The 15051-nt window shown below is 56.5% G+C and overlaps 3 protein-coding genes across 3 annotated transcripts; 1 reads left to right on the plus strand and 2 right to left on the minus strand.

The window, feature by feature from the left end:
* Window positions 1–504: 504 nt before the first annotated feature.
* On the minus strand, window positions 505–2323 carry DCS_00707 (uncharacterized protein; the record flags this gene model as incomplete). The annotated part of the gene is made up of 4 exons (XM_040798044.1): window positions 505–757; window positions 813–1388; window positions 1468–2068; window positions 2140–2323. 4 exons carry the CDS (start codon window positions 2321–2323, stop codon window positions 505–507), a joined length of 1614 nt encoding a protein of 537 aa, XP_040658927.1.
* Window positions 2324–4358: 2035 nt separating this feature from the next.
* DCS_00708 (F-box and WD domain protein) lies at window positions 4359–7863 on the plus strand (the record flags this gene model as incomplete). The annotated part of the gene is made up of 2 exons (XM_040798045.1): window positions 4359–4722; window positions 4787–7863. The coding sequence occupies 2 exons, from the start codon at window positions 4359–4361 to the stop codon at window positions 7861–7863; spliced, it is 3441 nt and encodes a 1146-aa protein (XP_040658928.1).
* Window positions 7864–8370: 507 nt separating this feature from the next.
* DCS_00709 (uncharacterized protein) lies at window positions 8371–10320 on the minus strand (the record flags this gene model as incomplete). Its single annotated transcript, XM_040798046.1, has 2 exons — window positions 8371–10145; window positions 10245–10320. The coding sequence occupies 2 exons, from the start codon at window positions 10318–10320 to the stop codon at window positions 8371–8373; spliced, it is 1851 nt and encodes a 616-aa protein (XP_040658929.1).
* Window positions 10321–15051: the final 4731 nt, after the last annotated feature.

Consider the following 15051-nt stretch of genomic DNA (forward strand, 5'->3'; position numbering starts at 1 on the left):
ATCCGAGATCATGGTTCTATTGTATGATGTGCACATGGGCGATTGCGAGCACAAGCCACGCATACTCCGGACCGCACGCGCAAGTCTTCATGTCGTCACTGCCGGTTGGCACCCGCAGCCTTTATGCAGCCGATGTAGTGTCTTATCAAGGACACGGGGGATGACTTGTCACATGTCAAATCGATATCGGTAGCTGCGTGATCCAGGGAAGGCTTGTTGATAAGCGATTAGAACAACTCAGCACCGACTCGTAACCGAGCAGGGCAACTGCAGGCAAAGGGGTTCGCCGCGCACTGCGCCTCCAATTCAGCTCAGCGTGCGTAACCTTGCCAGAGACCATGGTAAGGAACGCTTGAATCCGGATGCTCGCACCCCCCCTCTCCCATTTTCAGCTTCAGGGCGCCACAAAGCCATGCCATCCCGGTCAGACTGACGGCAGTCTCCTAGCCAACATGCAAGCACACTGAAGGCAGCCCCCCCTTCATCGCCTACGCTTGACGTGCTTCACGCAATGGCGAGCCTGTCCAACTTTGCCATTATCGACTTCAGGATCTCGGGATCTGGCTCCGGTTCTACTCTGCGAGGCAAGGCACGAGGAGACATTTTCGACATTTCGTGACCGCACTTCCGACATGGCGTTCCATACTCAGCGTCGGCCCGAAACAGGGCTTTGCAATGCTCACACTCGTAGCGAGGAATACTATTGGGCCCAAAAACATCGCCGGGATAGCCGAAAGGATACTTGTCTGTCCTTGCTCTGTGACGGGAAGGTCAGCGACGACCCGGTCACACGCAGTGGGCGTGGCACATACGGATCTCTGGGGCAGTCGGTGCATCGAATGTGGTTGCACCCATCACATCTCTTGCCGCCTGTCCGGAACTGAGTCTGACACTCATGGCAGGTCCTCCGCACACGTTGGCGGGGCTTCTTGTACACCAATTCTTGGCCACCCGTCTTGCTTGGTCGCTTGAGTGCCAGGTTATCGAGGTCGTAGAAGGAGTCGGCAAAAGCACGGGGGTTCTGCTTGTATGCCTGAACGACAAAGGTCGCTCTCCTTCCTTGTTTCAAGCCCTGGTCAGGCTCGGGGCTCCTTGCAGGACAATGGAAGCAATTTGTGCAGCGGGCATGGCGGCAACCAGGACACTCTCGGTTGACGGCAAAGCCAGCTCTACGCAGGTGGCATTTTGGTCGGATGCGCATGCGAATAGGCTTGTGGACACGTAGGACGGTGCCTTCGTTTGCACCGGGCTGGAAGTCAAAGGCGTTGATCTCGAGGCCGTACCGCGCAGCCATCCTTCGTCCTCGCTCCTCGACGAGCTGGGATTTGGACATTGCTGTGACGGGTTCCATCCCTTGACTGCGTGTCCGTCCCTCGGGTGCCGGTTTGCTATGCACATTTCAGCCGGTTATCGAAATATAATGGGTTCCGTTCGATATTTCATGACGTGTTCGTGACCGTTCCGTACCTCATGAGAACCGGCTCCGTCATAGCAGCGAACTTGGGAAGGGCAGAAGAGATGACTTGTTGGAGAGTCGAGGGCGGATACTTTGGTCTTGCCAGTTCCGCTCTGACTACGGAAAGTGTGTCATCCGGTCTCCTCTGCCCGTGTTCTTGAGGTAAGCTCATTTTGAGACAGGCAGACGATGGAAGGTTCGTCCAAGAAGCGTGAGGTGAGTGAGGCGACGGGTCGTGCGGAAGCGATGGAGAGACGATGTGGCAGCTTTCGAGCACGGTGGCGGAAGCCAGATATTTGAGCTGCCTGTCGCTGCTGCGTTCTGTTAGGACAATTCTTGCGCCGTGAAAGTCAAGCGGTTCGCGTGGATACCTGACGGAGAGGTCAAGGCCAGTCACCATATGTCGGGCAAGGGCCGAGCAAGTGTCACAGCGAAGAGATGTCGGGGACAGGCCAAAGGGAAGGCGTGAGCGTGGACCACTTCGTCGCGTTGGAGAGGGGGCGAATAGCAAGACAACGAGCTGGGCTGTAAGACGGAGTCGGGAACAAGCACCGCTCGGCTGAACATTGGTTTGCTGGAACGAGCAAATAAACATGAACCCGCCTCCAGGTACTTTGTCGTAGGTTTGGTAGTACGTGACGGACTTGGGTTCACACGTAGGCCGCAGGTACCGGCCGACTCACCTACGGGTAGGTACGGACGCTCGTGCTCGTGCTCGTGGACCTTCTGGAAGTGGCGTGGGATAACTTGTGGCTGCATCTCTGGTTCGTCACCGCGGCACCCGACAACGCGGTGCCAGCGAGCGATGCAGGTGTGGGTGATGATTTCGACGAGGGAAGCGATAGGTAGGTATGTCCCGACAGGCATCCCAGCGGGGTGGTTCGACAGGGTGGGCAGGCCCCGACAGGGTGGGCAGGAGGGGATGCCACGGCAGATGCGTATTCGCCCGTAGCAAGTACATTAGCGTTTAGGTGGCTGTCATCGTGACGACGGAGAAGCTGCATCGTTCTCTTGCCTCCGCAGTGCAGCCCAACTTCCAGCGTAGGGTCACCCCTGAGTAGTGTGCAAGGACAAGTTGAGGGTAGCTATTAGAAGCTATTCGAGTATGACGGCCGGTGGAGGTCTGCAGGCAGACGGAGCGGATTATGAGGACGAGCACGGTTCGGGTCGGGTCAGGTACCAGGTATGGATGGAGGAGTCATCACCAACGGAGGTGTCGGAGGAGTTTACTCTCTCGTCGTACGAGTTGGACCCGTCACGCTGACAAGCTAGCCGGCCTAGTACGGAGGCGTGCATCAGGCTGTTGTTACATCTACATCATGGTAGCATCCACATGTACAGTACTCGGGCTGCATTTGCAAGTATTGTTGTACCAGGTACCTGGTAGATAGATTGGTTAGTACGCTATGGGTACGAGTGCAGAGAACGAGGCGACTTGACCTGGGCTGTGGGTGCGGGTGAGTGATGCTCGATGTATCGACGAGATACATGTGACCTCGGCCGCAGCGTGCTTTCCTGCTACCAAAGTGCAAGTACTGTATTATTGCTCACCTTGGTACAACGTACACACGCGTTCTAGGTTTGGATTTTATTCATCCCTGTACAAACTCGTTAGGTAATTAATGGTAAGGGCCCTATCTCTCACTCGTCAACTTTCCGATGGGTTGGCTTGATCTCGGCCATGGCTTGCTAATCCCTGCCAGCTCCAACACATGTCGTCCCTCGCCCCCTCCGGCCTACTGCACCTGGCACATGTACTCCGCAGGTTGGTTGTCTCTCTCACCCTTGCTCATTTCTAAAGGCACTCGTGCCCAGCAACCAGCACCTGTACAGTTCATACATGTACACGTGAATCGGGTTAGTAGGCAGCTACTCCATAGGCACCAGCGGTGTTGCTCGTGCATGAGGACGGAGTACACTACACCATACTCCAACCAGACAAATAATCCTAGGTATCTGATCTGTCAACTCCGGCCATATGGGCAAGGCCATGGGTAAGGGGGCAGTAAATGGTACAAGTAATACAACCGCCCTCTTTCGGCCGAAATCGAACGGCAGCTGACAACCTGCCTGCCAACGTCACTCGACCAATGTCAGCTGTGCTGTATTGGTCCGAAATCCCATAAGCAAGAAACGAGTAAACCTCGCCCTGGCGTCGGTCTGCGCCCAGAGCCGACACAGGCACCATGCGAACGGAGGTGTAACCATCCCTGTGCGTCGCAGTAGCAATAGCACAAGCATGATGGTACAGAATGGACTGATTGAGAAAGTTCCTGTTCGGGTAATCATTGTCGGTCGACAAATTGAGGCTACCCTGGACCAGCAGCAACTGGGTTGCCAACCCCTGAGAAACAGTAATATGTATGCCATGCACCTTTCTATCTCGAGGAAAACGTCCGGCCTGGCACAGGCACAGGCATCATATCCGTCGCCACTCCGTCGCTGACGGTTCATTGCGGGACTGGCTCCTTGTTCAACTCACTACAGTGTAAAACTGTTTGTGTGTTGGGTCTGGTCAAGCGGCTCATTGACTCATCAGACAATTTCCCATGCACAGTGCCAGACGTACAGTGCGTGAACCAACTAGAAAGCCTAAGTACGGAGTAGCATGCATGGCGTACTGTAGATGTTCGCCCTAGCACATGTGCCGAAACATCAGCGACAAACCTCACATCCTATCGCTACGCATCCCATCGCATTTCCCATCCGACTCCAAAGCAGAATCATTCCCCATCCCCCCCCTCACCCCCCCCTTCCACGCTCTTTCGTTCTCACTCATCCCACGCACGCCCCTACGGCAGACTTCGATAATCCCGTCTCGCTACGACCACCAGCCAGACTGTGCATCGACCTGGCGCACAGTCGTATAACAACCAGATACCCAAGCCATCACCCTACCTATATGCAACGAGAGGCCGCGGAAAGTCGAGAACAAGGTCCTCAAATTCCCAACGACCCGAAATCTTCCAACCTCGCCCACGATGGCTTACTCGACCACCTCCATCGCGTACCGTCACTGGGCTCTGGCAGCTCCCGAGCCGCCTCACCACCCTCCATCCCCGATGATGACGACCTCGACGCGTCTCGGCCCGCCCGGAAGCCAGATGAACTGAATCTCGGCACACCGAGGACCGTCTTTGGCCAGAGGATCATCGACTACGAGAATGCCCTGGCACCACCACCTAGGCCGAAGCACGCTCGGGCTTTCGACGCCGCGAGGCACTCCGACCCAACGAACGCCGTCCAGCTCACCCATCTTCCAAATGGTCCGTATTCCTCCTGACCCATCTATACCGTTGGCAGTGGCATGCCCCCTAACGGTGTCGATAGAGATTCTGACACACGTCTTCTCCCATCTTCACCCCGACTCGCATTCGTCCGTTGCCTTGGTGTCGAAGCGTTTCTATGCCCTCGTGGCGTCGCCGCACGCCTGGCGCATGGCCTTCATGCGCTACTTTCCGGGCCACACGTGCCTCGGCACCAATGCCTTCAAGGTAGAAGCCAATGCCTCGGCTGAGTCCCCAACGGACCATTCCACCTCGTCTGAATCCGAATCTCGCTTCTTTGGGAGGCTCACCCCTCTCGCATCGTGGAGAAGCGAGTACCTTTTCCGGACTCGCTTGATGCGGAACCTAATGCGAGGCAAGCCGGGAATCAGTCACGAGGGCGTCGGCCCCGCGGGAAGCAGAGACCGATCGTCGAAGAAGAAAAGTGCCGTTTTGACTTTCAACTCGAAGCTTCCATCACCCATCACGAACCTTGATGCCCACTTACCTGGCGACAAGACGATGGCGTCTCGGGCGATTCACGGCGCCGGAGAGCTGGCTGTCGCGACCATGAGCAATCCGACAAGCGGAAAGATGGAGAAATGGGGTCTTCAAGATCCCTTCTTCGCTGCTCTGCTGCATGAGACTGCCCCCAACCTTGTCCCCTACGGTTTGGGGGACGGACCAGCGGCCTGCCCCAACCGTATGGACGTCAGCCAGGCGTATGGAATGCTTGCGGGAGAGGGATTTCCTGGCGGCCGGGCCTACTTTCGGGCGGGAGAGAAACTGTCTGGTCCGGGCCGGTACCTGGCCGTCGAGAGTACCGACTTGGCCGAGACGTACCCCGACATCCCACACATCCCCGACATGCTGGATTCCATCAGCAGTGTTTGGATAGCCAAGTCTTCGGCCGTACCGGCCACCACACTCTCCATGTGCGGCATGCTGACCGGCTCGGCATTGGGCCTCGTCACGGCTTTCTCGCTTGGATCGGAGGCCAACCGGCCGGTGTACGGCGACGGCGACATGACGGCTCGATGGGTTCTTAGCCCCGGCGTACCCATCGTCTCGCTCAAGGTCGACGACAGCTACAGCACAAGGCGCAAGGCATCCGCGAGGCTCTGGGCCGTTGCCCTGAACGCCTTGGGCGAGGTGTACTACCTTGTCGACGTGCCCAAGCCCGCCAGCATGCATAATCGGCCCAACGTGGATCGCACCCGTGCCGCCAACCATGTCTGGCTGGCCGGTCGGTCGGCATCCTGGCGGCTCATCGAAGGTACTCGCCGCGTCGCCCGACACCACGATTCGAACCACGCTGCCCCCGCCAGTACGCACTCGCCAGCCTGGCTGCTGAACTCGATGGAGCGCAGCAACGATCAGCTCGCAGCCGAGGTCCGTGAGACGGAGCGATTCTTTCATCACAGGCCCGCTCATTTCCGCAAACTTTACCATGGCTGGGACATGCAGCGCAAGTTGGAGGTGGACTTTGCCGCCGACGACGGCCAAGGCGCCGGAGAGTGCATCCTTGTCATCGACTGCGGCCTCGCCGAGGGCCAACCTGCCCGCGTCCGCCGCTTCACCAGGGCGCTGCAGCCAACCCTGCTATCCCATGGAGAAGGAAACGAGAGAGATCCATCGGCCGGCTCAGCCTCCACAGCCCATGCTTCCTCGCTCTTTGGCACTCAAATGTCGGACCTTCCTCCGTCGCCAAAGCTCCCGTTCCGCGCTGCGGCACCCCTGCCGGATGATTGGTCATGCTCGAGTTTGCATCTCAACTGCCATGCTCATTGTACAATCACCGCCTCCGACTTGGACCGTTCTACTTGCTCCCTCCTTACCTTGAGCGAGGATCCGCTCCAGGTTCAAGGAGAAGCTGGTACAGCCTCTGCCTCGTCCGACGAAGCAAACGCTGTTGCAAGGGAGATACCCGGGCGCCGAGCACGACTCTTCGCCATCGGCACCAAGGCTGGTGCCGTACTCGCCTGGAATGCCCGGGAAGTGGGCGGCCCCCGGGGTATCCGCCCCGTCCGCGTTATTCAGACGGAGTCCCCCGAGATATCATGCGTTGCCGTGTCCGCCCTCTACCTGGTCCATGGAGGGAGCGACGGGCTCGCTCAAGCCTGGGATATACTGGCGTCGACGTCGGATGCCATCAGAACAATCAATCCCAGATCCAACAGACGCGTGCCTCGCCATCCCATAGCCATGAACCCCGCTTCGTGGGACAGAAGCCACTCTGCAGTCGGAGCAATCTATCTTGATCCCGACGCCACCATCCTGCGTGGTGTCCTGTCCGTTGGGGCGTATTTGCGATATTGGACGTATAGCTCATCCGGCGACGCAACCGGACGTAAGCGCCGCCATCGACATGCCGACATGCACGGTCGTATAGCAAGTCGTCGACTCGGCGAGACTGTTTCCGGATACATTGCGGCAGAAGCGGCCGAGCTGCGGCGAGAGAACGAACATCGAGCCCGGGAGCATTCTCGCCTGCGCAAGCATTTCGGCTTAGGCGCTCTCGGCGATTTGACGGAAGAGGAAGCGCTGCGGTATGCCCAACTCGTTTCCGAGGAATCCTACCTTCGAGCCGAGCAGCACCGCGCGATTGACTCGGCAGCGGACGCAAGTCACGAAATGGCGTCGTTCGTCGAGGCGTCCACGGACGCAGCCACACCGGAACCCAGTGCCACCACCGGTGCTTGCCTGCCGCCCGACACGGTGGCGGATGACGATGGCGATGATGATGACGAAGCCGACTTTGAGCAGCAGATTCAGGACGCCATTCGACTGTCCCTGCTGGACGAGGAAGTGACCAACGCGGGCGCGTTCTCGGGTGGTGACAGCTCTGGCGGCTTTGATTATGCCATCAGGGTCAAGCCCAAGAGCGGCAGGAAGTGTAAGCGTTCGAGCTCGCCCGATCATTCGCCTTACGCCGACCACTCGCCCATTACGTTTGGCAAACCCGGATCATCGCAGCCCGTGGCTAACGAGGATGAAAGCCTTGCCCTCGCCATCCGTCTCAGCCTGCAGTATCAGAACGTGCCACCTTCGCCGTCGCCTTCAGCGTCGAGCGTCCAGGACGACGGCGCCTTATCCTCGAACGTCAATGCGATGGGCATGAGGAAACGGGAAGCCGAATAAGCCGCGACACATGTTCATCAATGACCGCAATGCGCTGCGAGCGCTCGAGCGGAAATGGTTAGCGGCCTTCGTTCAATCTTGGATGTCGCGGCCACCTGGGCGCAACTTGGCCATGAAGCAAGCAGCGAATTCCAGACGAGACAAGCCGAGATGCTACGCCTTGTCCGCCTTGGGAAGGAGAAAGGGAATGAAGAGTCGGTTGGTGCCAGCAGAACTTCAACAGGATCCGGACCACATCGTCGTTCAACACTAGCGATATTGCAGCTTATGTACGTATATTTACATCTATTGTATGCAATTGCCACTCGACTATAATTACACCAAGGATCCAGAGACAAGCATCCAAGCAAGCCGCCAGCCATTTCCAGCCTCGTATGAATACCGCTACATGTCCTATTTGGTTCCAAACAAGCAAACCTTCCCCCGCTTTCTGCGATATGCATGTGTCGCAATCGGCCAGTCATCTTTGAACCGATTCTGAGACGACTCGGCTCGGTGCGCCATTGCTTAGACCCAACCTCCAACGCCAGCCGCTATGCAAAGAGCCGTCCATGCTATCCAACGTCCAGGTGGCAGCATACTTCCTGCACTATCATCGGCGTCATGCTGCTTCCCCGCCGTCTCGATGGGACGTTCGTCAAGCCATGTGCCGCTCGGGACGATGGTCGTAGCAATCTCTGCGCCAAAGGGACAGTTTAGAGTTATGGCTCCGACCACGAGGCCCGTCGGCCCTATGGTGAATGTTTGCCCTCCAATGACCGTCGTGGTCCACGAAGTGCCCGGCCCGAGGACAAATGTAACTCCATTTATGACGGCGATGGTGGGCGGGATTCTCGTGATTGTTGCTCCACCCACAATCTCGAAGTCTGTCGTGGTGGGATTGGCCGACGGTCCGCCTAGGACGATGCCGTGCACGGAAACACCGGAGGGACCTATGGTGATGGTGTCTCCGTCAACGGCCTCGAACCTGTCGGGGATTCCAGGACCATAGGTGATGGTGGTTGAGTGAATGACAACGATGCTCTGTCCCACAGCGGTAAGAAGCTCGCCCCCGCTCACCAAGACACCCAGCTCCTGCGCCGGCTCGTTGGGTTTAAAATGGAGGGTCTCGCCGTCGACGGTGAGTGTGCCCGGGCTAATTGAGACACTATGTCCGTTGACGACGGTGGCCGTTCTGCCTTCGGGCAGCTTCAACGTGACACCACCGACGACGGCGTGCGATTCGAATATGGTGACGTCTAGGCCACCGACGACGGCCACCACCGGCGTCGCGACGGAAACAGGCCTGTTGGGTGGAAGTGGCCGTTGCACCGTCGCTCCTACGCCGACGACGGCGTTGGGAAGTATGGTAAAAAGCGCGCCATCAACGGCAACGACGCGTGATGCCGCGCCGGGTTCCGCATCCGAGAAGGTCTTGTCGTTGATGATGACCTGGCGTCCCTGGGCGACGACTCGAAAGCTCGGACGGGGTGCACTTGTTATGGGAGGCCGATGAACGTTTCCGGCCGGAATGTTCTTCCCAGAATCGCCGCCACCACCACCGCCACCACCACCGCTGTCGCTTGCCGACTTGTGGACAACACCGCCGGCCTGTCCACCTTGGTCCGGACCCAAGGTTGGTTGGAAGCGAGGCGGCGGTTCCTCGGAGAAGACAACTGCAGGATTCTTATCCGTCGTGATGAACGTAATGATGGACCCGGCGAAGGCCGGCATCAACCTGGCGTTGCTCTTTCTCGGGCTTCCCAGGAGACCCGAACCGTGCAAGAGGGGTGGCGGAGTCACCTCGGGATTGGCCGCGTCGGCCGGTGGACAATAGACGGGGGTCACGATGGGTGGGAACGGCGGAGTGTAGTCGCCCTTTTTGCCATAAAACGTCACCGTCGACGTATGTGTTATCGAAAACTTGGTTATCGGCCTATTGCCGCGTGGCCTGCTGATGCACTCTTGCTCGTCGTTGACCGGCAAGGCGGCCTGGGTGTAGCGGCCGTTCCCGTGGCTGTCCTGGGAACATTCTGTGCCATGTACACTGCCCTGGCACGAAGCGGCAGAGTCTATGGGTTCAGGGTGATGGGAGGTGGACTGAAAAGAAGGAGAGGACGTGGTCGAGGTGGCGTTTTTGGCGAAGGTGGTGGTGTACGACGTCGTGGATGACGAGGATGGGTATACGGCCGGCGCATACGAGCTGGGCTGCTGATGACCTGCGTTTTCTTGCCGGACGGTTATGGGCAGTGGAGAGGGGGGAGAAGCTCGTCGAATGTGACGATTGTTGGGGGTGCCGATGCCTGTACGACTCCAAGACAGCTTGTGAGCGAGCATTCATCTTTCCTGGGGCCCGTCACGGCGAGCGGAAAGAGCATGGCCAGCAATCGGTTCCAACGCACCTCGTCGAATGCCCATGGCCGAAGCGGAGTTGGCCAGCAGCACCACGCATAGCTGCAACACGGTTTCGACCCTCATCGTCGGCTCTGGTGCGCTCAGGGGAGAGGAGGATAGGGCGAGAGAGGCAAAAGCTCGGTCGAGGTTGGCACTTGGGACTGCAGCGATGGCCAGTCGCTCACGATGTTGTCATGGCCGGCGAAGCCAACGACGATAGGGATCCTTGCTACCTCTTCTCCTCATTGACTGGGAAGAGACATGAGGTTGAGATTGAGGAGAACAGCGGAATGTAGTGGTACAATGGACCCCTCGTCCAGGGCTCGTGTACTAGGCAAGGTGAAGGCGGGATGAGCATGTTAAAGAGAAGGAGAGCTAGAAGCTGGGAGTGAGCCTGACGAGGTGCAGGCATCCTCGTGGTATACCTACCTGTAGGGACAAGTACGGTAGCATGACACGGGCAGAGGGTAGGTAGTATTACAGGTATTACAGTACATACAGTGCTACAAGATACTGAGTAAGTACTAGGTACTTACAAGTAGACCCCTGGGTCCAGGGGCGCAGCGCGGGGACTGCACTCGGGAGTCGAGGTAACCTTTGTTTTTTTTGCGGTGGGTGCCAAGCATCACAGCTCACGGAGAGTAGGTAATACAACAGTACTTACCTAGGAACGGAGTACTTGTACTTGCAGTACATACTGTATACTCTGTACTCCGTACTCCGTAGTTGCGTGGGTATTATCTCCATATGATTGCAGGTGTCTGCTTCTACCTAATGCACCTACTTGCATCTTGTCGCACCGTGTGCCAGTATGATTGACAGCGTACAAATAGGGAGGTTCAAATAGGTATCACGTGTACTCAAGTATACACCTATCACCACATACTAGTACACTGACGCGTGCTGCTTGCGCACTGCTCAATGAATTGTGCATAGGTGCAGGTATCCCGTATGTTACGTACAATGTAGGTGCCACAAGCGAGCTTGCTCCGCAACACAAGCCAGTTGGGTACATTCATGCGTCGTCGAAGAACAAAAACGGACTCTAGTAGCCCCACGAGGGGCGACGGCACATGTGCGATGCAGAAGAAACCATTCAATGGCAAAGCAAAGTATCCGTCTGATGTTCTACTTAGTCCAATTGTTCTCGTGGCGGTACAGGCGGGAGGGGCGAATTTTGATTTCAAGCAAGTTGGAGCGGCAGGAGACAGGGGCATTCACGTCCTTGCCCAAAAGTAAGTACTTTCAGTACACCTAAAACTAAGTACAGTACAGTACACAAGGCACGGAAGGTGAAGTACTGTAATACAAGTATACTTGCGTACTTACTTGTATTCTGTACTTAGTACATGTACAGTACAGTAGAAGTACTGTAGTCCGGAGTACGGAGAACAGAGTAATTACATGCTTCCCGTTTCAAGTGCTGGTTATCGTACTAATAATTAGTCGTTAATACCTGCCTGCTTCTAGCTATTGTTTAACAATGTTAGTACCTTCTGCATACAGTACAGACAGACATCTTAGGTGCGCACGAGCACAGCGCCAAGTACTTTGAATATTGCATGTACAGTACATGCATGCAGTACTGTACTCACAGTAAAAATCTTTCGTGTCAAAATACCTGTCGCGAATACTACAAGCACGCACTGATAGGTATTAGTTACAGGTACTACGTACATGGCCAGCCATGACAAGTACACACCAGGTAATACTGAAAACTCGTACATAACTTGTACTTGTAGAGAGCGAAGACGCATATCTCCAGTGGAAGCGTTGCGTACTAGGTACCTACAGTAGTTCAATGTCCCGTAGGTACGGAGTACGGAGTACTAAAGTAGTATATTACCTGACATAGTGCATGTACAGTACGGAGTACTGTTCTTGTAAAAGTACAGGCACATACAAGTAAGTACGCTGTACGGAGTACAGTACTTGCATAATGCATTACTTGTACTTGCTGTATTTGTACGTAGTACTACAGTACCAATGCCCAACTCTGTGGTACCAAGGTCAAGTGAGGGGCCAAAAGTCTACAGCGTACATATATTACTTGTAAGGGCAAGTACCAGCATAGGTACTACGTATAGTCCTTCTCGTTAATTGATTATTATCCGCTCCATCCCCGTTTTCGTCTCACGTACTCCGTAATACCGACCAGGTACAGTACTTACTTCTGCTGTAGGTGCAAGCAATACAATGTAAGGTACGTACTACGTACCCAGTCATAATTAATGCTTGTTATTCCTGTACTCCGTTCTCCGTCCACCAACTCAACCACTCACCCACGACGGCGACGCCGAAATAGGCATCTCACCTTGCGAGGACAAGCGGTCCATCCCCACCTAACCTCTTCTCTGACCCGTCGACACGGCCAAGGCGCAGCGAAATTTTCCCAAGATCCACGCAGCAGTCCAGTGCTGATGGTTTCTGGCAAGGCCCAACGGGTCTAGGCCATTCGTGGAGCGGCAGCGGCAGCGGGGCACCGTCCTCCATAGTTGTACAGTACTTACGGTACATGTACGGGGTAATACTTGCTGTGCTTGTACCTACTGCGTACTGGACGTGTGCAGTATTACAGTACATGTACAGAAGTATGACAAGCACAAGTACGAATGCTGTTGCGAATAGCCGGCCGTATGGATGCTTGCACACGTGGACTCTTCAGTGCAGTACATGCACTGTATTTGAGAAGGGAGCGAGGAACCGTCGAATAATTCGTGGACCTCGTTTGGCCACAAGTGTGAGTCGGCGGACCGACGCCGGGCGGCTGGCGGACCTGGCGGGTGCTGCCGCCAGCCGACGTGAGAGAGTCCCTATTAGTGACTGACTAATTGTGTGACGGCGGGTAGCTTCAGCGATTCCGAGTCTATCTGCTCCGTACCGCCCAGCTAAGCTGCAGCTAAGCCGGCAAGGCAACCTCCTCGTGACTGCAAACCTTGTCGCCACGTCACGGGCCGCCTGCGGCTGAGCGGCGGGCTGTCGGAATCCAATTGCCAAGCATGCCCTGGTGTCGACTACCGACGACTTCATGCACCACATTCGCGGCAGTGAGCAAGTCTCCGTCTGCCCTTTCCTCGAGCATGACCAAAGTTTGGTCGTTTGTCTAGCTGTGTCGAACAACGGACCCGTACCTAGTTGTACGTTCAGGTTGAGCGTCTCATCGGAAGCCTCTCGGCACTAACGGCTCGACGACGACGAATGAGCCCAGCACCTGGCTCTCAAACTCGTACGCGGGGGATACCGAACGGATGGATGGGCGCCAGAGTATAGGGGTCGGTGGCCGCCGAGAAGAATGAATGTACGATGCCAACGACGATACCGACAACGACCAATACCCAGGACGACTCGTACCGACTCGTGCCGACTCGTACACGACGCCGACTACGACACCGACGGAGCTGCGACACCTACATGCGATTTCGACGCCGACGTACGACTACGATGGCATGACCAAACAGAACGGGCGCCTAATTACTGCCCAGTTGAGCAGGTACCACCACCGTCGGGTCGAACGCAGGGCGCTCCTCCACGTCCGAGACATCGTTCTGCCATGGCAAGGTGTCGCGTCAGGCCGTACAAATGTATACCGGTCATGGCCAGGCCTGTGTCTTTGACTCCTTGGGGCGACTGCACGAATGTACAAGTGTACTGGATGAGTACTTGAACGTCCTCGTACGAGCGCACCTGACGCACGAGTACATGCACGAGTACCTGCGCTCAGTGGTGCAAGGAGTCTGCAGTGGTGAGACGGTCAGACCGCCACTGCTCGTTCACCTAGCCGTCTCCCCATCCATGCTCGCTCGAAGCAGATTCGCAGGGTGCGAAGCAGTGCACGGTAGGGATCTTCGTCATGGCGCCACTCGTCGGAGTGTTGCCCCGCCCGGCAATACATGTGAGCCTTGGGCTTGATGTGTCTCAGACATCTTGCCAGCGTCCATCCCCCTGCTGACCCGTCTGCCGTCGGCACGAGCAACGCGGCATCATGACTTGACGTCCCCGTGCTGGACTCTGCCACAAGCCGCATCGCGGTACCCGTACCTGTCAGCATCCAATCCCTGGCAGGCTGGAAAGGCTGGAAGGTGACCTGCTTGCATCCTTGGTGCAGGTTCCACGTGACAGCGGTGGCCTGAGGGTGGACTGTGAGCGAGCCATGTCGACGACTTGGCGGCGCCTAAACGGCTGCATGAAGTTGTTGGCAACTTCATATTCGGAGTGCCCGTGCTGTAGGTGTAGGCGTCCATGCACGTACACGTACACGCAAGTATGTGCGGAGTGGGCGGCTGCGCAATGTGTGAGCAGAGAAGCGACAGATGCCATTCCTGATTTTGGTTTCCTGATTTGATTGGTGACGCCTTCCGAGCGGAAAAGTTGCAACGGATCGTTTACTTTTGCACCTGTGCGAGGGACTGTTCGCCGTCGGAGTGCTGCTTGGGAACAGACACACCGGCTGACTGACCTCGGAGGGTGTGCAGGTAGAAATCGAAGCCTCCGGGCTCCATGTCCTTGCGAGAGCCAACGAAAACGCAGGGCTGGTTGTGATCGGGGGTCTGTACAAGTACAGGTACTTGCAAGTGCCCTGTGCCACCGAATGAGCGGACGAATTGGAATATTACTTATTACATCGGGACGGCAGTATTTGTACGGAGCGCGGATAGTCCGAGCTGCATTTGACCGACACCTTCCAATCCATGCCGCCGGGCGCCTCAACTGCCGGACACCGTCGACCATGACAAATGTCAATTGTTTTCTCGTCCTGTCCGACCACGATGAAATTTGGATCTTCATCGCAGGGATCCCTTGGCTTGCAAATGAACG

Source organism: Drechmeria coniospora, chromosome 01 (assembly GCF_001625195.1).
Source record: "Drechmeria coniospora strain ARSEF 6962 chromosome 01, whole genome shotgun sequence".
Classification (NCBI taxonomy): domain Eukaryota; kingdom Fungi; phylum Ascomycota; class Sordariomycetes; order Hypocreales; family Ophiocordycipitaceae; genus Drechmeria; species Drechmeria coniospora.